The sequence below is a fragment of the Fringilla coelebs genome, assembly GCF_963513975.1.
Source record: "Fringilla coelebs genome assembly, chromosome: 18".
NCBI lineage: Eukaryota > Metazoa > Chordata > Aves > Passeriformes > Fringillidae > Fringilla > Fringilla coelebs.
Window position 1 is genome coordinate 13,171,812 of NC_140044.1, and position 23,904 is coordinate 13,195,715.

The 23,904-nt window shown below is 47.7% G+C and overlaps 1 protein-coding gene across 1 annotated transcript; it reads right to left on the minus strand.

The window, feature by feature from the left end:
• Positions 1 to 2,442: 2,442 nt before the first annotated feature.
• Positions 2,443 to 15,320, minus strand: EIF2S2 (eukaryotic translation initiation factor 2 subunit beta). The gene is made up of 9 exons (XM_084217742.1): positions 15,184 to 15,320; positions 10,828 to 11,011; positions 9,836 to 9,939; positions 8,718 to 8,853; positions 8,340 to 8,440; positions 7,811 to 7,959; positions 6,932 to 6,988; positions 6,435 to 6,520; positions 2,443 to 4,007 (listed from the first exon to the last, which is right to left on the minus strand). The coding sequence occupies exons 1-9, from the start codon at positions 15,196 to 15,198 to the stop codon at positions 3,832 to 3,834; spliced, it is 1,008 nt and encodes a 335-aa protein (XP_084073868.1). The 5' UTR covers positions 15,199 to 15,320; the 3' UTR covers positions 2,443 to 3,831.
• Positions 15,321 to 23,904: the final 8,584 nt, after the last annotated feature.

Here is a 23,904-nt window from a genome sequence, read left to right on the forward strand (position 1 = left end):
AAAAGCCTTTTTCCTCCTCCAGTTACAAGATCATTTAAGCAACTGATCAGAGCAACCTGTCTGCTCCCTCAGCTCCTGCATTTGAGGGAAAGGACACATGGAATTGTGCTCCTTTCTCTGCCATGGGATTTGACTGTTCACCCACAATAACCCAAACTGCAGCCACTTGAGCTTTCCCAAGGTGGACAAAGCCCTGGCAGCAGAGCAGCTGTGACCTGCCAGCTGTGCTCCAAATGCAGAGAGCAGAATGCAGAGGGGCAGAGCCAGGCAGGGCCAGCCTAAGCCTGGCTGCTCCCATGGACACTGAGGGAATGCAACCCTCTGCAGACTCCAGCTCTGGGCCTGCTGGCACTGCTGCAAAAAACAGGACAGGTTTTCACCTTTCAGCTTTTTCACAGGTTTGTCCTGATCCCCCTGTGACCTGGCTCCTCTGCTACTCTGGCAGCCAGGCACTGACCTTCACCACAGCAGGAACAACTCAGGAAGGAAATCCAGCAATTCTTTCAGGAGCTGGAGAGGCTTTGCAGTTTGCTCTCCATCCAGACTGAATCTGAACTGCTACATTCTTGTGCAGCCACTGGTTTCTGTTCAACATCTGTGCTCAAATCCTTCTCACAGCCTGGCCTCTCACCTTCTTGGATACTATTCCAGTAATCTGGAATAATCCTCTAGGGGAAAACTGAGCACAGGGCCAGAACAGAGCTGGAGAAATGTTAGTTAGAATATGAACAGTTAAATTCCAATGATTCTCTGCTGTCAGCATCACACTCAACTTCCCATTTTCTTGATTTTCAGCAACTTTCCTGTTTCCTATGCCTCCCCCCCAGCCACCACCACAGGTCCTTTCACCTGATTAAAGCTCAACACCCCCTGCAGTTCATGACAAACCCTGTCCTGGTAGCAGCAGCTTTGAAAATCTTTTTCCTCCCCTGCTGACAACCCCAGGTGCCCCAGTCTGCCTGAAGGCTGCCCCAGAGCTGCCCCAAGCCCCAGATCTCGGGCTGTGGTGGCCATACCTGAGGACACACTGCACAGTGTCACAATCTGGGACCAACCAGGACCTCTCCAAGGAGCCATCTCAGAAATGCTCCTCCTTTACACCAGCTGTGCTGACAAAAATGGTTAAATTCTTGCTCTGGCCAGAAGCTCCCAGCAATGGAGTTTATTTTCACTGATTTTCATAGCAGCCACCAGTGATTTCAGCAGAACAGCAGAGGGGCCCCAGGGCAGCTGATCCCCCTGGATTTGTGCTCAGTTAGGGGATGAGATGTTCCCATTTCCCTGGTTACTTCAGGGACCTGAGCAAGGTCCCAACCCCTTGAGCTGCAACCACCTGACAGTGGAGATAAAAGCACACCCTGGCAGAAAGGGGGATGCAGAGATTGTTCTTCCAAGGCATCAGGGAAGCTCAGGCTGACTGACCACAATAGCAATTCTGTTCTCCCAGCACCTCCAGGGACAAGTCTCAGATGATTTTCTCATGAATGGGCTGAGCTGGAAGATGTTTCACCTTCACTGCTGGGAAGGATCAGCCCTGCATTGCTCTGATTACTTGGATCAGGTGGAGAACAGGGCATGGCAAAATCCATGGAGAGGAGCAGCCCAGCTGTTGTTCACTCAGGGATTTTCAGTACCTAAAATCTGGCTCCCACATCTCCACACAGCCAATTTTCAGCTGAGAGAAAAAAAACAGCTCTGCCTCCAAAAAGGTACCTGCATAAAGACACAGGGAACCACAGCTCCTCTGTTAAGAACTCCATCTCTAAGCTGCTTTCTCACAGCCAGCTCAAGTAAAAACTTTTTTGCCTCTGAACACAACTGCACTTCAAACTCTCATCAGCCTCACAAGCAGCATGAGGCATTTGTGTTCATACAACATTATCTGAATGTACTGTGAAGTTTTTCCTAAAAAAAATAAGCCCCAACTGATATCTGCTCCTAGACAGGCTTTTCCTGCATTAGTGAGGTTATTCTTATTCCACAGCAGGATCTGAGCCTACAGCTCAAGATGCTGCACTCAAATCTCAGTCATTAAAAGCCTTCAGGGTTTCATGCAGGCTCAAAGCACATCTACAAAATACACCTAGGAAACTCTCCTGCAAGCCAGAGCTCACAGCTGAGAGGTTGGAACAATAATTTAGTCTTTTGTTAACTTGGATCTTTTTGATCCTATTTCACTAAATCAAACTTTTCATTTAAAGCACTGAAATACAGCAGCAGCTCAAGGCCACACTGTATTTTTAAAAGTATGTTAAAGGTATTTGACCCAGGGAAAACAAGCATTTAAAAACAAAGTATCATTGCTTTTCAGCTATTTCAGGGTGCCCCACCAGCAAATCACCAAAACAAAAAGGCAACTCTCACTTCTCCAAGGTTTAACTCCCAACAGGAGACTCTTTGCTAGAGGAAGAAACAAGAATACAACAATAATGTTACAAGAGGCACTGATCCTGGCTTTATTCACTTTAAGATACATCCAACATTGTTATAGCTCACTTGAAATTCAAAATGCTTTTAAGAAACCAACCATAAAACCTTGATTTTTCACCTTACAGCGCTGTCAAAGTTTTCAAATAGCAAGTGAGTGACTCCCCAGCAATACTGTGCTCTGTGTTAACATACAAAGGTTAAAACTTAGTAGAAACCCTTCAAGTTGTGGTGTTTGCTGTATTGCCTTCAGAAGGACCAGCTCCCCTGGGGAGGAGGCTGCTCCCCTGACCCGCAGGGGTGAGTGCCCGGGGCCCTGAGCTGCTGCAACTTTCCCTCCCCCTGGGACATTTTGGCAACCAAGTGACAACTGTCCCCACTTCTGCAACCCAGAGGGGACCTTCACTCCCCATCTGCATCCCCAGCTGGAAGAACTTCTACACAAAACCCAGCAAGGACAGCACCAGGTGTCCCCTCAGGTCACTGACACTGCCAGCAGAGGAAGGGCACGGGAAGATCCTGAAGCAAAAAGTGTTAATTTGGAACCCAAATTACTTGGCAGTGTCTCCTGCAAATTCAGGATTTATAGAAGACTGTGTTGCAGCCACCATACAATGACATTTAGACCTATTACTTTTTTGTTTTTTGCTGCATTTCGATTCTTTTTAAAGTGATGAAGAGTGCAGGACTTCAGAAATATAAATGTTTCTCTATTAGAAATTGCAAAATTTAGTACTATGACACTATGAAAACTTACAGTACAGTTTATTGATTCTGTGTTAAGATTCAGCACCAATCTGGTGCCTGAACTGTCTCAGAGCTATTTTTGCCTAATTAAGCCTGTGCACAAGGCACCCATGGCTGTACAAGCAGGAGCAGGGCTCACGTTGGCCTGTCAGCCCTGGGACTCTGTGACTGGTTTTTCTCTGTTTCATGACAGCATAACTAGAATAAGCCTGTTATGTAAAAGCAAAATAACCTTTATCTTAAAATTTCATTCTGGGTCTTGGACATAGCTCAGTGACATGATCTGCAGAACAACACACCAACCATTCCCACCAGTGTTTGAAGAGAAAACTGAAGGAAAAATCCAAATCCAAGACACTCACTGTTATAGTATCTTTAATTTATCTCGTCTTTTACAGAAGTCTGAACGGATTAAAAAGCACCTCCTTTCCCACCACGCTCCTTACAGTTGGTAAAATATATTCAATGAGCAAATGTATGTGAACAGCTTGAGGATCTGCATCTTGCAAGGATTTCACAGACCAATCAATCAAAAGCCAAATTTCTTGTGGTTTTTACAACCTCGCTTTAATACAATGGTAAATCCACTCCGATGGCAAACCTGTCCAGTCCCATCTCCCCAGAACACTTTGCCAACTGCAGAGTTGGTTAGCAAAGCTAGTTAGCTTTGGCACGGAGCTGTGCTCTCTTGCCTGTGACAGCCTGGAAGCCGGTTTTGATGCTGGCCACGGAGCAGCGGGAGTGGCAGGTCTCGCACTGCAGGAAGTATAACCGCGTGTCCTTCTGCAGGATGGTGTCGGGGGAGCGGCACGTGTGGCAGGTGACATATTCCTCTGCAGGGACAAAGGGCATGGCACTGCTCACCACAGTCCTTTAGCTAGGAACCCTAACAGGCACTGACATGTTTTATGAAAAACCCTTTTGCTAGGATTTCTTTCTCCTGAGAAGCCAAAAGGCCTCAGAAACTGTTCCAGACTGCAAGGCAAGGTGTATTCTATTGCCATCTGCATGGCAGGGGTCTGGTGTCAGGTGGGCAATGCTCCTTATCTCTCTCTGAGTGATCACAATCACTCCTCCCTCGGCAGGGGACATCTGCTGATAACAGGCTATTGAATGTCACTGCAGGGCTGATCAGCATCCCATTGGGAGATGCTCCACCCAGAGGGAGGAGCCAAGCATTCCTACCCAGATATAATCTGGAGATTCTGACACACCAGCACAGCTTCCTGCTGGATTCCCAGAGGAACAGCAGCTGCTTCTATTTTCACGGATCTGCAGAGGAAGAATACACCCCTTTCCTACAGGACCCCCCTGCTCCAACAGAACCACCCCTGACACTCCAAGAGGACTGCAGCTCCTTTTCCAACTGGACTGCTACCAACACCCTGACCCACAGAGTTGTGTTCTGACTCTCAGTGTTGTTATAGTGCGCTGCATTGTTTTATTTTATCTTTTTTTTTCCCCTATTAAAGAACTGCTATTTCCTGCTCCCATATTTTTCCCTGAGAGCCCCTTAATTTAAAATTCATAGCAATTTGGAGGGGTGGGGAGGGTTTGCATTCTCCATTTCAGGGGAGGCTCCTGCCTTCTTTATCAGGCACCTGCCTTCCCAAACCAAGACAGATTTAAAATGTAAACAATGATTGTTTGCTGCTGTGGAATCCAACAGGTGGATCTGTGATTGGTCTCTTGTGGTTTCTAATTAATGGCCAATCACAGTCCAGCTGTCTCAGACTCTTTGGTCAGTCACAGGATTTTATTATCGTTCCATTTCTTTTCAATGCCTTGTTAGCATTCTGATGAACTCCTTTCTTCCATTCTTTTAGTATAGTTTTAATATAATATATATCATAAAATAATAAATCAGCCTTCTGAAACATGGTGCCAAGAGTCTCATCTCTTCCCTTGTCCTTGGACCCCTGCAAACACCACAATAACTCAAACTGCAGCCACTTGAGCTTTCCCAAGGTGGACAAAGCCCTGGCAGCAGAGCAGCTGTGACCTGCCAGCTGTGCTCCAAATGCAGAGAGCAGAATGCAGAGGGGCAGAGCCAGGCAGGGCCAGCCTAAGCCTGGCTGCTCCCATGGACACTGAGGGAATGCAACCCTCTGCAGACTCCAGCTCTGGGCCTGCTGGCACTGCTGCAAAAAACAGGACAGGTTTTCACCTTTCACCTTTTTCACAGGCTTGTCCTGATCCCCCTGTGACCTGGCTCCTCTGCTACTCTGGCAGCCAGGCACCGACCTTCACCACAGCAGGAACAACTCAGGAAGGAAATCCAGCAATTCTTTCAGGAGCTGGAGAGGCTTTGCAGTTTGCTCTCCATCCAGACTGAATCTGAACTGCTACATTCTTGTGCAGCCACTGATTTCTGTTCAACATCTGTGCTCAAATCCTTCTCACAGACTGGCCTCTCACCTTCTTGGATACTATTCCTGTGATCTGGGTCCCTGCTGCTGCTGCACAGCTGTCTGCAAACGCTGCTCAAACACACCCACCAGCTCACAGAGGCTGACTGGGAACACTAAAAATCCCCCCTGGTTAACCAAGAGGAGGTTCTGTGTGGTACATTAGGCACTGACACTGTTTGAATGTTAATAACCAGTACAGATTTGCCACTGGTGTTCCCCGAGTTCCTCTGCTGAGGGGTCAGCAGCTCTGGTACTGACACAGCACTAAAGCAGGAGCTTTCTGATACATAACCTGGGTCCTCTGACCAGCTGTGGCACAAAAAGGTTTTGGGGATTCATGAAGAAACATTCCTTAACCTCATGCTTACATGATTTCTAAAAGGTACACAGGAGAAGGTTCCACTAAGATGTGGACTCAAGCCTTCTCTGTTTGTCAGCAAGGGACACCAGCACTCATGGGAAATTTATACAGTGCTTTTAGAGAACATTTTTCTCATAAATTTTGGAACAAAAATGGCATTTGACCAGAACTTATCTTAATACTGCATCTGTCAATTCACGGGTACAACAGACTGCAAAATCAACAATTACTGTTGTTTCCCACAGTCCTCATCAAAGCCAAGATATGAGGCTCAGATGAAAACAAGCAGTTCTCAAATGCTCTGTTTTCCTTGGCATGCTTCAGTGCAGGGCAGAGCACAGCACCTGTATGTGCGTTATTCTATGATAAAGGAAAGTTGTGGCTCCTCAGCCTCCACCATGGTGGGCACACAGCTGGGCCACACATGGGCCCATGGGCATCAAAGGGGCCTGAGAGAAATCTGCAGGGGAAAAGGGAGTTCTACTTACTGATATATCTTCTCAAGACATTTTCTATCTGTTTTTGCTGAAATCTTCCTTTGATTACCAGTTGGTTGTTACCGTCTATTGAACCACTAATTAAAAAGAGAAAATTAATTATTGGATTTGCAGGTGTGAAGCATTAAAACAAATCAGGAAGCAAGACAAGGATATACTCTTCAAGAAGAGCACAGCCAGAATTTTGTTGTAGGGACAAAAAAATGCAAAATCCCGAGGTACTTAACAGCTACTTCCTAGAGGAAGTTTTGCCCAGGCACAGCCCTCACCTGTCTGTCTCAGGGGAGTGAACAACACCATTCCCTTGGACTTGGAGTTTCCCTCTGTACCTCCTCACTAAAATGTTCTCTCCTCAATCACCCAGCACAGCACTGAAGTGCAGGGAACGAAAGCCTCGTGTTCCAGCACATCTACACAGATGTGACCCCAAAAATGTTATATTTGACCAATTATTAACCCCAAGCACACACAGAGCCCAGCAGCCTTACCTTGTACCCAATTCTGCCAACAAAAATGCCAGGAGATGTTTTGGCTGACGATGTAATCTAAAAATAAAAGTAAGGAAATGTTTAACCTTCCCCCTTCAGAGAAATTTGGTATTCATACAGGACTGGCAGGGTAAATCCAACTTAAGTCAGAAAGTTTCAAAGGGAGAAATGCCAGGGGTCTGCACCAAAGAGCACATACACACAATTACTGAGGACACAAGGAACCTGAACAGTCCACACAAAAAACCTCCCACTGTCCCCAACCCAAAATTAAAGCAACTAGTGAAAAGAAATTTTCCATTAAAGATTTTTCATTCTTACAGTCCCATCCTCTGAAAAAAACATTAGTAGCTACCATTAAAAACTCCCCTTATTACACAACCCAGATCCTCAGCAGGGTTTCACCAGGCCTGTTTTCTGGCACACTTTTGATATCCATCAAGATTTGCATTCACAGAAGTGCTCACAAAGAACAGAGCTGCCTTCACAAGATATAATTAAGACAGATATCACTGCAGAAAACAGTGGAGTCCATATCATTTACCAACAGTATTTGTAGTCAGCTCAAATTTGAAAGAACTTTTCCCACCCTTCTCCTCGAGGCTTGCACATAAATATCACTGATGACCCAACTTGCTAGAACCCAATGAACTCACCAAGTTTCAGTCCACGTACCATTTTTGTAATTTAAGTATAAAATTAGAAATTATCTCAATAAATCATGTTCAGAAATATCTTCTCCCAGAGAAATGTAATGAGCTCTCTGACTGAAATAGCTTCCACTCCTGGTTTGCCACAGTCACTTGCCAGAAAACTCTACAGGAGCACAGAGCAGTGCATCCATCTGCTATTCCTGGGAAATCCAAAGGGGAAACTTACAATTTGCAGATATCTGTGAAGTTGACAAAAGACGTTTTCTTGGTCCCTACTCTCACAACCTGCGGGGGCTTCATGACAAATTTCCGCTTCTCTCCAGCCACCATGTCCGGGTTCTTCTCCCGCATGATGTTAAAAACTCTGTTGAGCAACTGCAAAGGAAGGGATTCACAGCCACGTCAGCACCGGCCAGTCCTCAAAGCACCTCACCTCTAACAGCACTCACAGTGAATAGCAGACTACCTTTGCCTGAGAGCATTTCCCCAGCTCTTCAGAACACATTTAAAGTGTTCTGATAAATGCAAAATCCCAACACTGCCTCCTCAAGGGTTTGCTCTGCCCACGGCAGAGGTGCTTGAACCAATATTGCCCCATGTGGAAATTACTGTGATAGAAAACATGCCTTGTTAGCTTCTGCTCATGAGCTACTGACTACAAGTCCTTCACAAAAGTTAGAAATAGGAAACATGAGCATAAGGCTCTACTGATGCAGATGAACATGGAAATGTTTCAAAAGTCTCTGGAACATTACCTCATCATATGTGTAGTCCCTTTCTGAGCCTGCCCACGCAGGTCCTGACTGAAGGCTAAAAGAAATTCCATCATCTTTTTTGCTATCTTCATCCTCAAATGCTGTAAAGAAAGTTTTTGGGGATTCATTAAGAAGCATTCTTTAACCTCATGCTTACATGATTTCTAAAAGGTACACAGGAGAAAATTCCACTAAGATGTGGACTCAAGTCTTCTCTGCTTGTCAGCAAGGGATACCAGCACTCATGGGAAATTTATACAGTGCTTTTATAGAACATTTCTGATAAATTTTGGAACTAAAAAGGCATTTGAACAGAACTTATTCATATACAAGGTGGACTACATTTCAGCATCTCACTGAGCTAGGTTATACTTGTACCTTCATCCTTCTCCATTATCTCATCTTCATCTGGAAACTTCACATTCTTCTTTTTCTTCTTTTTATTGCCCAGCATGATATCAAGGTCATCTTCAGGTTCTACTGTCTCTGGCACATCTCCTTCAATTTTCAATTCCTGCAAAGAAGTAAGACTGTAGTTTATCCATGTTAACCACAGCCCTCCATGGCACCAGAAATAACACCACTGTAGAGGTGAATACTGGTGACACCCACCACAGCCCTGACACCCAACAGGTAAGAATGGAATTCCAGCATGTTGAAGAGAGCTCTACACCCTGCACTGCTGCCATAAGCAGGGCCAGATTTGCACCTTCTGGCTTAACTTCTGGCTAGCCAGGAACAAGATCAGACTGCACTTAAAGGCAGCAGCCATCTGAGGACAGGAGGGAACAGAACACCCCTCATGGCAGCAGTAAGAAAAAGCAAAGCTATGCTACTCTAACTTGTTATCACAATTCTGCACACTGAAAGAACACAGAGCAAGAATTTTGTCCCTTGAGGCAGATCAGAGGAACACTTTCTTCCCCAAAAGGCAGAATCTGAAAAGGAGCTTTATGCATAACATAACATTTCTCTGTCCTTTTGCTCTCTGGGCTTGCCAGTTACACTGACATGTGATACAAAAACACTACTTGGAATAAAACTTGAGAAGAGTAAAAATATCTTGTACACCTTCTGGAACACAGCACAGTAGCCAACCCTTTCTAAAGAAAACACCAGAGTGAAAACAGATTTCTTGGCAGATATGTGCACTTTATTTGAAGTGCTGCCCTTTAGAGGACTGCTCTGTGTGTGGCTTCTGACATCCAGTTATCTCTCTAACCCCAAAAGACAATTAACCTTGAGGTTAATCAGCCCTTCCTACAGACTGGTGAATTACTTGCTCTTGGTGCAGAGCAGGCAGGTTTTCCCACTTCTGGACAAAAAGCCCAGGCAGGAGCAACATGTTCATAAAAAAAAAAAATGGAAGACATGTAAAGTTTAGTTATGAACTGCACCAAGACACAAGGACAGACTTGAGACAACTCCTGCACTGCCAATCTCAAGAAAATGGAAGCAAGAGAGTTTTCAGCCATAATCAAGTTATGTAAACAAACCTTTACACCTTCTTCTGCTTCATCTATATCAAATATCTTTTTTGTTTTTTTCTTCTTTTTCTTTTGATTGAAGAAGTTTAAATCATCCAAGTCATCTGTTGTATCTAAAAAAACAAAACCAAAGGATTGCCTAAAGAAGTGCAACTGTAGAAACAGTTCAGACATTAAGGTTTCTAATTGACATCCAAATCTTCAATAAGACATGGGCAACAATCTGTAACCCTGTGGATATCCTTCAGGTTTGAAGAGATCATTCCCCTCTGCCCCCAAACACTGTTTTAGTTTCTGCACCTTCTAACTGTGTCTTTTGATTCTTTAAATGTTTCCTCTTTCTTTCTGCTGTACAAGACAAATTAGTCACTTTTGTCATTAGAGATGCCTGGACAAAAAAAAGAGAGAGAGAGAGAAGTGCAGGAGGAAGATACACTTTCTTTGGTCTGCAGCAGGAGCTAATTTAGCAACAAACTGGATTTAAGTTAATGGCACTCTGAATTAGGTAATCCTGAAATTACAATGGCCTCAATTTAAAAAGCAAGGTGTAATACACAATCACACACTTACTTCCTGAAAGATTCCAAAGAATACTCTGGTTATCCCATTCAGAATTGTCCAAAAACTAGGAACTCTTTTAACTATGTTTCTGTTATGCACACTATTGTTTAATTGTTCAAATTGTGGAATTATTGCAACAATTGCACATGGAATTTTAAACTTCACACTATTTTAGAGAGTGTCTTTTCAGTGCCTTACACAAAGGACTGTTTCAGTTAGAAAACTGCAAATTACATAAGCTCCTGGGAGCTTGGTGGTGTCTGTGAACGTGATTCCAAGCAAGAGGGCAAGCTGCCCTCCAGACAGGCAGCAGAGATCACTCACAGATCTCTGAACACACAAAGGCTCTGGCAGTATGCTCTGGGATGCCAAATCTTGAAACTGGGCTCGTAGACTCAAAACAGCACCTTTGAGAATTTATCTACACGGATTCACTTTACCTTTCTTCCTGCTGTCTTCTTCATCTGCTTCAACATCTTTGTCTTCTGTTGGCTCTGGTTCAACTTCCTTTGTTTCTGACTGCTGAGTCTCTTCTGTTTGTATGTCTCCTCCTCCTTCCTCATCCAGCATGAAGGGCTTCTTCTTTTTCTTCTTCTTCTTGCTCATAGTAGGATCGAAAATCATCTGTAAAAGTCAAGAGCTCCTTAGCGGCTCAATAATCATCCCTTATTTATTATTTGTAACTTTTCCTAAACTGCTCAGCAGCCTCAACCTCAACTGTGCCAATTACAAGGGAAAACTGACAGAGTTCACAGCATCTGCTACTTTTCCTGTAGTCCAAGTTTCCTGTCACCTATTTATCAGTGCAGCTGTAAATATGTTAAAGCTGTGGCGCTCTGACAGACTGGCTACCATCTCTATTTTATGACCATTATGGACTCCAATTTTGCAGTAATACAGCACCACTCCACACAAAGGACAACTTAACCCCACCAAAGCACATGGTCTGATCACATATCACTTCCACTTGTGAGACACATTGGTTCCCAGATTTATTCAAGGCAAGATTTGCCAGCACTCTCTGGACAAGAACACTCTGGATGAGGAGGAAACCTAGAAGGGGCTGGTGACAGAGCAAGACCTGCAGGAGCCCCAAACACTGTGAAAAGGCAAAGGTCTCATCCTTCTCCCTCCCCAGACTGAGAAACTGAACCTCAGACACCAAGTGATTAAAAGCTGTTAATGAGCTCTTTAGCCAGCAAAGCAGCTTAATTCACCTCGTCTGGCTGTGAGGAAGGCAACAACCCCAGACTCACTTTTAACCTATTTATCATCTCCGGACCTGAGGGATTTATTCCAACACATTAAAGCTTTTTGTTTCACTTCAGACACAAGCTGACAGCCCAGCTGCTGGTCACTTTGTTACACACATCTGCCTGGACTGTCACACCATAGTTTATATTAAATACAACCATTTTAGACACTTTCTCCAATGTTCCTTATCCAGTAATGGAAGAGAATGTTCTTACAGAGCTGTACTTCACCATCATGAACAGCCTCACTCAGGAAAGAACCAGCACTTCACCAAGGAGCAGTTCTCCAGCTTGTTTCCCAGCTACCCCCTGAAGTCTGGTGGTTTCCCTCTCCCCACAACACAACCTTTCCTTGCACTTCTCATTTTCCTACACAGGCTATTTTTTGTGATATTCTTCCCATTTTCTGAAACATACATGTTTCATACAGGCCCTACCAAAGGCTTCAAACTGCTTTGGGTGTCTGAAACACAACATCCCCAAAGCCTGCACAAATATGGGGGCCCCCTGAAGCTTTCAAACTGCTCAAGTGGGTCTTTAGTTGCACACACTGTGCTGGAATGATCTTCAAAAGAAAGCCAGAGGGCTTTTCTCTGCTGCTTCCATAGATAGTGGTGTGAATCATGCTGCTGCAATGCACAGAAATCACAGCATGTCCAACTGGTTCCATGTCTGCTTCCTCCTGGGCTCCCCAGCCTGCTGGGACAGCAGGAGAGCTGCCTGCCTGGGCCCAGGGCACAGCCCTGGCATCCAGCACAAGGGGCTGACATTTCCATGAAGATGCTCTGCAAGACCCTGAAGAGGTTTTTATTGTCTCATGTGAAACAAACCTAAGATCATGCCTCAATCAGATGTAACAGCTTCTAAGAAGAAACCAGCCCATCCACCCCAAATCACTCCTTTTGTGAGGGAAAAAACATCTGAACCACCATAAAGCATGTCTTGTGTCTACAGAGACTGAGTGTCTGCAGCCTGACCACACTGAGCTGGACACACCAAGACAACTCCTGGATGCAGGAGATTGGTTTTCAGCATCAAAGCCACGTGGCCTTGAGCAGGGCCACCCCAGCCAGGCAGGGCAAGCCAGGCTTCTGCACACCCAGCACCTACTCAGAACATGGCACACTGCACAACCTGAGGAGGAGGAGGAGGCCTAAGCCTGAAATGTTTTGCTCACCAAAGGCTTCAAGGAGCACTCAGCAGGAGCCTTAGGTCACATTTGCTTTAACAAGTCATGACATAAATGAACCAGCCTGATAACCCAGCTGCTCATGTTGTGGCTTTCTGAGGCAGGTGTTTCCAAACTTTATTCCTTTTCTCTGCTCAGCACATTGGCTTAGTCTGAACTTTATGACACCATTTAGTGCTGCCAAACTACAAAGTTACAGGTTTTCTACTGAAGGAACCACAGCCCCTAGCACAAACACAACAAACCTGGATGCTTTTCCTGTGTGATAAAAATTTAAAATTCCTGTCATGTTCCTGCTCTCAGAGCCAAATTCCCATAAATTCCCATATGGGGTTTTCTCCTCTGTAGACCACAAGGTTCATTCTCACATCCATCTCCACGTACCTGCTCCTTACTCGAAGTACCTACACAGTCCAAATCCCAACTTATAGAAAATTAGCAAGTGAAAAAACAGAGGGGGGAAGAGAATCAAAGTTTCATTTGATCAAATGCAACTCAAGACTGAAGCCAATGAACCTCTAAACTGCTGAGACAGTGGCAAACAGTAGGGAATCCAACAGAAGTCACAAATAAATCCCATTTCCTTAAGCTGAATAAACACAGGCATGTCTAAGAGGCAGACATCACCCCTGCCCTGATCAAGTCAGTTCAGGTCCTTACACTACACTGCCTTATGTCCAGGGTGAGGGACAAAATTACTAAGACCAAGCAGCACTTCAATTTGTCAAAACACAGCACTCTCTAATATTACTGCCTGAAGCTTCACAAACCTGCAGGGTTCAAAGAACTTCTAGATCTTCAGTGGGATTATGTACTTTGTAGGATTTTAAACAAACTGAACACACAGATCACTTTTCCCCACAACTGGGCCTGTGTTGCCCCTGCTGTGCCCCAGCTCTGGGCAGCACTCAGGGATGTTCCCAGCAATGAGTTTCATTCATACACAACTCAGAAAACTTTAGGCTACAGCTCAACACAATGAAATTCTTACCATCTATCCCAGTTTCCAGGGTTAATTTGTCTTCATAGGGTTTCACCCTCCTCGACTTCACAGCCTTTAAAAAGTTTCACCAGCTTAACACCAATATCAAAGTATTTGGCTCCCAGCAACCAGAGGCCCAGAAGTTCTGGAAAGCACCTGCACTCACTGCACACCAGCCTGTGTTATCTGCCATCATCCTTATTCTCTGTCACATAAAGCAGCCCAGAGATGCAACTTCCCTATGGATCCCAGGAATCACCTCAATGTCAAATTAATCCACTATGCAAGAAAACCAGTTTTATTGGTACAAATTAATTCAAAGCTGGACACTCCATGAACTGCTCCATGGCCCTGTGATCACCTGAGTAAGACAGCACCTGATGCAAACATTCCTGAGTGCATAGAACAGCCCAGACATGAGAACTGCAGCTCCCATGACACATCTAGGCACAAAAACGCAACGTATTCATTCTAGATGTTAAAGCAGCTGAGTAAGTCAGTCACAGCTACCACTAAAATAAGTCGTAATTACAGCAGTTCTCTTTTATGACGCAGGACAAGCCTCTCTGCAAGGCCTGAGTGATCACTTTGCTCTGAAGGAAACAAGCCACACGGGTATTTTAAACAACACCAGAGAGAAGATACAAAGCCAGAAGCAGCCATCTCCTGGATCCGGAGCAGCTTCCTACGGGCTACACCAGGCTGATGAGCACCTCACACACGGAAAACTTTCCTTTTCCCCATGAGAGCAATGGAAATGAGGCCAGTAAAACTGCCAACACAGGGCATTTACAACAACCGAAAAATTTCTCAAACACGGATGTATAAACTTCCCCGGTACTGTGCCTAGACAAACACCGCCAGATCCGGAAAACGTTTAGTTATTATTTGTTCAGATGTCGCTATTCGGCTCTCAAGGTTAAAACCCGAGCTATTAAAGCTTCTGAAAGCGATTAAGAACTGCCTAAAGGCTCCGTTTCGCTAAAAAGCGCAGAACACGATGGAGAAGCGGTGCCGGTGCCATCTGCCTCCCTCTCCGGCTGGTCCGCGCCAGGGGCGGCCGCCGGCAGCACACCGGGAGCTCCAGGCGAGCTCAAGGCCTTGCCGGGACTCGCGGCTCCGACACACACCCTCAGGCCCGCCGGGGCTCCAGGCAAGGAGGGCCCCGCGCCCGGCCCGGCCTGCGCCCCCCGCGCTGCCTCAGCCCCGGCCCGGCGGGACCCCCGCTCGCCCCGGCCCCGGCCCCACGCAGGGCGGAGGCCGCGCTCGCCGCAGGCCTCAGGCCCGGCGCCCACATGGCGGCGGCCGCGGCGCAGCGCAGCCCCCGGGCGAGGCCCTCCCGCGGGCGGCGGGGGCGGGCGGCGGGTCTCACCTCGTCGCCGGACATGTCTGCGGCGGGGGCCGCGGGTCGGAGGGGCCGGGGTCGCTCGGTGCCGCGGGGTCAGTCCGTGCTCGGCTCTTGCATCAGCGCCGCGCGCCCGCCCCGCCCCGCGCCTGCGCGCGCCCGCCGCGCCGCCTCGCGCGACTTGCGGCGTTCCCGCGCTGCGCAGGCGCCGGGCGGCGGCGGGAGCGCTGAGGGCAGCGCTGAGGGGCGGGGAAGGAAACGGAACGGAACGGAATGGAACGGAACGGAACGGAACGGAATTGAATGGAACGGAATGGAATTCAGGTCAACTCCTGCCGTGCTCGCACAGCCCCGAGTCCCAGCACGGAGCGGGCTGGAGGGGACCACGGGGCAGCAGCTGATCTAAACCCCCAGCTCCGGCAGGGCCATTTCAGAGCACATCGCTCGGGACTGCGTCCAGACAATGTCTCCAGGAGGGACACTCCACACCCTCCCTGGGCAGCCTGTTCACGGTCACTGCACAGGTGGAACTTCCTGGGCATCAGTGCCTGCCCGTGGCTCGGGTGCCATCGCTGGGCCCCAGGGAGCAGAGCCTGGGCCCTGCTCTGCCCCTCCCTGCACACAGGCACAGCCAGCCCTGAGGGCCCCTCTCAGCTGGGGCTCCTCTCCAGGCTGAGCAGCCCCAGCTCCCTCAGCCTTTCCTGGGCACCCAGATGCTCCAGGCCCTTGCTCAGCTCTGCAGCCTCCGCTGGCCCCGCTGCAGGAGCTCCTGTCCCTGCTGTGCTGGGGAGCCAGAGCTGGACACAGCACTGCAGATGTGGCTCCTGGGCTGAGCAGAGGGGCTGGGTCCCCTCCCTGACCTGCTGGCAATGCTATTCCCGGTGATTTCCAGCATCCCAGTGGCCCCCTTGGCCACAAGGACCCACTGCTGGCTCATGGAGAGTTTCTTGCCCACCAGGACCCCCAGGTCCTTCTCCACAAAGCTGCTCCCCAGCAGGTTGGCCCCAGCCTGTGCAGGTGCCTGGGGCTGCTCCTCCCCAGGTTCAGGACCTGCTGGATTTCAGAAGGTTCCTCTCTGCCCATCCCCAGCCTGCTGAGATCCCTCTGAGGGGATGCACAGTGACCCTCATGGGGAGGCATTGCCCGCCTCATCCAAGTCATTGATGAGCAAGTTCAACAAAAGGAGTGAGCCCTGGGGGACACCACTAATGACAGGCCTCCAGCTATGCCACTGTTCTCTCTTGGTGTTGGGATGTTGGCATTCCCATGCAAGTCTCCTTTGCTTGCTGAGCTTTTCCTGACCTGGCTCTGAACAGAAATTTCCACCATATCCTAAAAGTGAGCCCTGGATGTCTCTAATAGGACATGCTGTTGTAAATACCGTGTTGTCAGAACATCAAGGGCTTTTTTGAATGTAAGAATGTGCATTCTTCTGCTTTTTAATAATGTGAAAACACCTTTGGAGATCATGGCTCCTGGGACACAATCAGTTCCTCACTCTTGGATACAGAATCACAGGATCACAGGATCAATTAGGCTGGAAAAGACCTGTGAGATCATCGAGCCCAAGCTATGAGCCAACACCACAGTGTTAACTAGATCATGGTGCTGAGTGACACATCCAGTCTTTCCTTATGCACTTCCAGGTGACTCCACCACCTCCCTGAGCAGCCCATTCCTATGCCTAATCACCCTTTCTGTGAAGAAATTCCTCCTAAATAGTTTAAAACAGTTTAAACTATTTAAATAAATATATAAATAGCTTGAAGCCCCCAGGCAGGTGTCATGTACCAGCTGGAAAAGAGAGCTGACCTTGGTGAGCTTGTGTGGGTATAGGTTGGTCGGTCAGCCTGTGTGATCCCCAGAACTGGAGACTTGTGGGTGTGGGAAAGGACTCTCAGAGTATCTGGTCCAAGCTCCTTGTTCATACAGGGGCAGCAGGAACAGGCTCCTCAGGACCTTCTGCTGGGTTTTGAGTATCTCTGAGGATGGGGCCACCACAACTTCTTTGAGCAACCTGTTCCATCTTCACAATAAAATGTCACTTTTCTAGGTTTAAGCAGAATTTCCTGTATTTCAGCCTCTGTCTTCTGCCCCTTCTGTCGCCCAGAAGAGTCTGGCTCTGTCTTGTACTCACCTCTGAGCACACTGATATGATCCCCCAGGGCCTTGTCTTTATAGGTTGAATGACCAGGCTCTCTCAGCTTCTCCTCAGATCTCAGATCCTCCAAACCCATTGTCATAAAATCACAGAATGTTTTGTGTAGGCAGTGACGTTAAAAATCATCTAGTTTGAACCCCCTGCCCTGGGCAGGAACACCTTCCTCATTCCATTTCCCTAATACTACCTAAGAAAAGAGTGTGGCACCAATGAAAACAGCTATTTACCACGAGGTGTTAAAACTCTGCCTCCCAACCAGCTCTGACATTTAAAGGTCATCTGTTTCATGCAAGATATAGTGTCAGAGCAGGCAGAGCCATCAGCCCAAACAGTGTTACAGGGTTTGTTTTACATTTTAATATTTACAGACCATGTGGGTTCTTGAAGGCCCATAACTTCCCATTAGGGGATGTAAACTTATGCACTCTATAATTTAATTTTGTCATCACCTACAAGAAACATTTTGTCTATCCTTGGTCTTCCTTTCCTCTGCCTTTCCCCCTTGCCTCAGTGGGCAGTGAGGGCCCCCAGCATGCTCTGTTAGCAAAGCCATCACTTTGGAGACAAAGCAGGCATCAGGAACGGACCAATTTTAGCTTTTCCCAAGATGTCTACAAAACTTTTCTGTTAAACCCCTGAAACCCAGCTTCAAAAGATTACTTTTCTTTCTTGCTTCTGTATCACCTCATTTCCCTGGGTATTTGCCCCACATTTGTGTCTTTGTCACTTGCTCTTGTGTCACAGGGATGCTGCAGATTTTCAGGTACTGCAGGCAGCTCTTCTTTAATCAGAGAGTCACAGAATATCCTGAGCTGGGAGGGACCCCCAGGATCCCCCAGGGCAGTCCCAGCCCTGCCCAGACCCCCCAACAGCCCCACCCTGGGCACCCCTGGCAGCGCTGTCCCAACGCTCCTGGAGCTCCGGCAGCCTCGGGGCCGGGACCATTCCCTGGGGAGCCTGGGCAGTGCCAGCACCTCTGGGGAAGAACCTTCCCTGATCTCCAGCCTGAGCCTCCCTGGCACAGCTCCAGCCATGCCCTGGGTCCTGTCCCTGGTCACTGGAGAAAATATGTTGATCAAACACGTTTGGTGTTGCTGTAACACTGAACGTGGTCTCCCACCAAATTCTTCTTCCTTCTTTTGCTGCAGACTTTTGCTTTGATATTCCTGTCATATGAGACTGTCTGTTCTGGGATGCTTTTCCTTGGTATGAAGCTGGAGCACATGGAGCGCTGATGGCTGTGCCTGCACTTCCCCAACACCTTCCTTACTGCCCAGGGCAGCCTCCTGTCCTGAGACAGGATAATTGTATTTTTGTATCCTCCCCAGTTATATGTGTCTATGCTCTTCTAAAAAACCAACATGGACAGAGATTCCCTCCATAGCCTCTTCAAGTGCCTGACAACAAAATTTCTTCACCCTTCTTGCTGTGAGTTATCCCAGTGGCTGTTGCAGTGTCCCTGAGGACACACCAGTGCAGTGTTCCCTGTGTGATAGCCCACAGGCCTTTAGAATATCACTGTTCCCCCTCTTGTCCTGCCCCCACAGCCTTCTTTTTCAAAAGATGCAAATCCAGCCCCTCCAACCTTTTTGTTCTCAGTTCCATTGCTGCCTCCTGCACCTCACTTAAGGCCCATATTCCTAAAGCTCAGTGCCCAGTTCTGAGCATAGCACTTCCATCCCATTCCTGGGCAGTACCAGGAATTCCCTAATGCCTCATCCATAACATGTCTGTTAATACATTCTAGAATAAGGTTCTCTGTTTCCTTTATCAGTAATACTTGGACCATGTGTTTTATTGATGACAAATACCCTGAGATACTCAATCAAAAATCTTGAGATTCCCTTCAGCTGGGCTGCCTAGTGAGTAACACGTAACATAATGCTGTACATGATACCTGAAAAACCTCAGGAGAAAAGCAGCTGCCAGGAGTGCTGGGCTGGGGTTTCTCCACACAGACAACAAAACACTGTCTCTGAAGCTCCTGGTTATAGCCCCACAACATCAAAGCACACCTGGAAGATCACCTTACATTGATTTTTCCCCTTCCCATGCCAACAGACTGTTTAGGATGCAGGACTGCCCTGTTCTTTCTTTTTCCTTGCTTTCCTTGTGAATTAATTAAGTTCCTGAAGTGGAAGAGTGCTGGTGCATTAGTTGTTAATTACTTGTTACCAATTACATTTTGCCAAGACCTGGTGGAACTTGTATCTTTGATCTGATATTTTGGGAAAAAAAAAAAATCCTGCATAAGTTTTGGTAAGAAAAGCACAGTCTGGGTTAAAGAGCTTGTAGAAACACACAGAATGACAGATTTACTCTACAATTTTTTCTTATTTTATTGAAGAGCAACAGTTGTGACAATAAGGAAGAGGCCTATGAGCCAGCAGGTCAAGTAGAATTTTAACTTCTGTAACTAAAGCTCAGATCCTTATAGCTCAGAATCTGAGTGCAATACAAGTACTGTGCAGTTACCCAAGTTACAAGGACGAGCAGTCACAGTCTGGGAGGAATAAACTTCAAATGCAACCTTGAATTCGGAAGGATGGCACAGTGGAAATCCCACTCTTGGGAAACATCCTTGTGGAGGTTGTGAGTGTGGTTTTGAGCATTGCTCATCCCTCCAAACCAATTTCTCATGGGTTTGCCTGGCTCAATTCCAAGCCCTGCTCTTGGGCTCGCTGTGATGCTGAAGCCAGACTGTGCCACGGTGCTAAAACCTGAAAACATCACATCTGTCTGAAGCAGCCTAAGCTTCAAACTACACACCTAAACTGAGGTTATGGAATCATGTTCAGCCTGAGGAAGGGAAGAGTCCAGGGAGACTTTAGGGCCCCTTCCAGTACCTAAAGGGGCTCCAGGAGAGCTGGGGAGGGACTTGGGACCAGGACCTGGAGTGCCAGGACAAGGAGCAGTGGTTTCCCACTGCCAGAGGGCAGGGTAAGACGGGATATTGGGAAGGAACAAGTGGTGAGGCCCTGCACGGATTACCCACAGAAGCTGTGGCTGCCGCATCCCTGGAAGTGTCCCAAGGCCAGATTGGATGAGCTTGGAGCAGCCTGGGATAGCGGAAGGTGTCCCTGGCGGGGAATGGAACCAGATGGGCTTTAAGGTTCCTTCCCACTTAAACCGTTCTGGAATTCTGCGATCCCTGTGGGTCGCGAGTGGGAAGAGCCATGGGCACAGCAGTCATCCCGGCCGCGGGGGTCCGCGTGGGCCGTGAGGGGACCCGAGGGAAGGCCGCGCCCGCCGCCGCCGCCAGAGGGCGCCCGCGCTCAGCAGCCCGGGCCGGTGGCGGCGGGAGCGGGGCCGGCCCTGCCCGGGCGGGACACCGGGACACCGGCATTCGGCATTCGGCATTCCCTGCGCTATTCCCAGGGCATGCCCGCGGCAGCGCCCCGCCCTGTCCTGCCCGAGCACGGACACTGGGACTCGGGATTCCCTCAGCCATTCCCGGGCACTGCCCGCGGCAGTGCTCTGCCCTGCCCTGCCCTGCCCGAGCACGGACACCGGGATTCCCTCCGCCATTCCGGGGAATGCCCGCGGCAGTGCTCTGCCCTGCCCTGCCCTGCCCGAGCACGGACACCGGGATTCCCTCCGCCATTCCGGGGAATGCCCGCGGCAGTGCTCTGCTCTGCCCTGCCCTGCCCTGCCCGAGCACGGACACCGGGATTCCCTCCGCCATTCCGGGGAATGCCCGTAGCAGTGCCCTGCCCTGCCCTGCCCTGCCCTGCCCTGCCCTGCCCTGCCCTGCCCTGCCCTGCCCGAGCACGGACACCGGGATTCCCTCGGCCATTCCCGGGAGATGCCCGCTGACGCGGCAGCCTGGCCCCAGCAACCCAGGGGTTTTCCCCTTTCTCCTGCACCTCTTTTGCAAAGGGGCTGAGCGGGGGCACAGTGGCTCGTGGTACTGCTCAGAGCATTATTTTTTCCAGAATATTGGAAGATCAGTCAGCTCTCAGTTCAAATTGGCCAGATACAGTGAGTCCAGAGGTTTGTGGTTGATACTGCTTGTGCATTCCTTGCAAAAGGAAGTTTAAACACACCACCTGCTGTTTCAGAAGAGGGGAAGGCAGGACTTTGTTCTCCTGATCGTCTCCAGCTCTTCGCTATAATTTGAACATGGTGTTTGGAGATACTTTCAACAGTTACTGAACAAACCAGGTACTCAAAATTCACCAAAAACTGTAAGTGTAGAGAGCCCAACTTCCCCTCTGTCACAGCTTAGTTTGCTAAACTTTCTGCCTGGACAGCCATAGAGCGTCCTTTGAAGTGAATGCTTTGTCCACTGTGTGAGAAATGCTCATGATGGGAACTGTAGCCTTTGTCATGTAACTTTTATAGATGGATTTCTGCCAGCTTGCTTTGGTAGCCACGGTGCACAGTCTGTCCAGGAGCTCCCTGGAGCCCTAATGCACAGGTTGTTGCTGTTTATTGCTCTGCTTGATAAAAATCACAGAAAAATCCATTTGGGAATAAAATAATATGCAGACAGAGATTTTGATAGGTACCCTTTCCAATACAGATTGAAGAAAAAAAAAAAGAGAAAGAGAGAAAACATCTCTGGATATTAAAAAAGCCAGAAAAATGAACACAGAGCTTGGACAAGCTCTACATGTGGTTGAGAAAGAGCAAGTGAGACTGGGTTTGTCCTGGAGCCAAGAACAAGGCTGATGTTCAGTCCCTCCTGCACACGAGGAACAGAGAACTCTGCCTTTGTACAAAACCAAAACTGCTCTGATATTTCCTGTCTCCATCAGCCTTTTCTCCTCTTCCAGAAAACAGATGCAAGGCTTTCATTTGTAGAGGTGTCACTTTTTTCACTGGAGGCTTTCCTTCCATTGAAAGCTAATTGAGATCAAAAGTGTTCAAAACACTGCTGCAGTTCTTGACTCACACCTCACTCAGGAAAAATTGTCACTAGCTTTGGTCCAGGCCCACCCTGTGTACACAACATTTTAATTGCATCCATTTAAGCAGGCAGTAAGTCCTGAATGAATGGCCAGGAAGCACGAAGACCTACGTGACAGTGCAGTGATAAAATGTTTCTAAAATCAAGGGATATTCAGGGTGGTTGGAAAGACAGGTTGGGTCTGGTAGACCCTGGGAAAATGTTAGGGTAGGCCCTGGGATAATGTTGGGCTTTACTGGATCATGTGAAACTGCACCTGTATAACCATTTAATGACTATGATAAATGATATGATTATTAAATACAACAATTGTTTGGCAATTGGATATAATTATTGTTTAATCATAACAAGAATCACAGGAAACTATGTTTGGGGGGTTTGATGGAAATTACAAAATCCATGCTTGGATGAAATCAATGTATAGAATAGAACAATATAAGATTAATAATTAATATGTAGTTATATAATGATAAGGGTATAAAAATGTGTTCATCCTGAACCCATGTGGGAGTCAGATTGAATCTGTACTCCTGATACCCAGAGCTCTTCAGTAAAAGCACATGAATAGAATCATTCTGTGATTATGTGTTCCTGAACACTAACAGACCTGTCTAGGAATGGTACAGGAGCATAAAAACCTTTTCCCAATCTGATGGAATGTGACCTCCTGTCACACATTGGGAGTAGGAGGAAAATGGATACACATGGATGTATGATTTAAGTTATTTTCACGTGGGAGCCCCTTAACTAGAAGTTGACACATACCTACTGGTGATAAGGGGCAATATGAATCAACAGCAGGGTTTAAGTATTAAGAGACCCAAATTACATCTTGATTCTGGAATTCCGACAAAGTCCTTGGTGAAAATAAAAACAATTAGATCCATTTCTAAGCTGTCACAGATCTGTGAATGCAGATATTTCACTGAAGCAGCTCCTTGTCTTCCTATTACCTAAATTTATGAGTGACTTAAGGCCAGCCAAAATAAATCTTCAATAAAGGAAAAAAAATATTGAGTGGGTTTTAAAACCCCATTTGAAGCCATTCACCATCTCCCACAGACCATGGAAACTTTGTTCAATGTGCAAGGCTTGCCACCCTAGCAGCACCCACACTTTAGCAGGGACAGATGCTGGATGCATCAGCAGCAGCTGCACACACAGGAGGAGGCTCTTCTTGGTTTGAACAGACAGGTGTCTGCTAAGGAAGGCAGGAGCCTCCCCTGAAATGGAAAATGTAAACCCCCTCCCTCTGAATTATTGTAATTTTGAAATTGAGGGGCTCTCAGGCAAAGATATGGGAGTAGGAATAACAGTTCTTTATTAGGGAGGAAAATAAAAATAAAATACAAATGCAGTAGTGCAAACAAACCCTGCCAGAGTCAGGCAGGCGCTGTCCCCTGTGTGTCAGGGTGGGGGCACAGCCCCATCCCAGGGGGGCTCAGCCCTCCTGCAGTGCCAGCTGTGGCTCTGCTGCAGCAGGATCCTGCACAAGGGGGGAGTTTTCCTCTGCAGCTCCAGGGCTGCTGGAGATGGGCCTGCTCTCCCTCTGGGAATGCAGGGCAGGAGAAAGCTGCTCCTCTGGGAATGCAGGGGGCAAAGGCTGCTGTGCTGTTCCAGGGCAGATTGTATCCAGGTAGGAATGCTTGGCTCCTGCCCTGGGCGCAGCATCTCC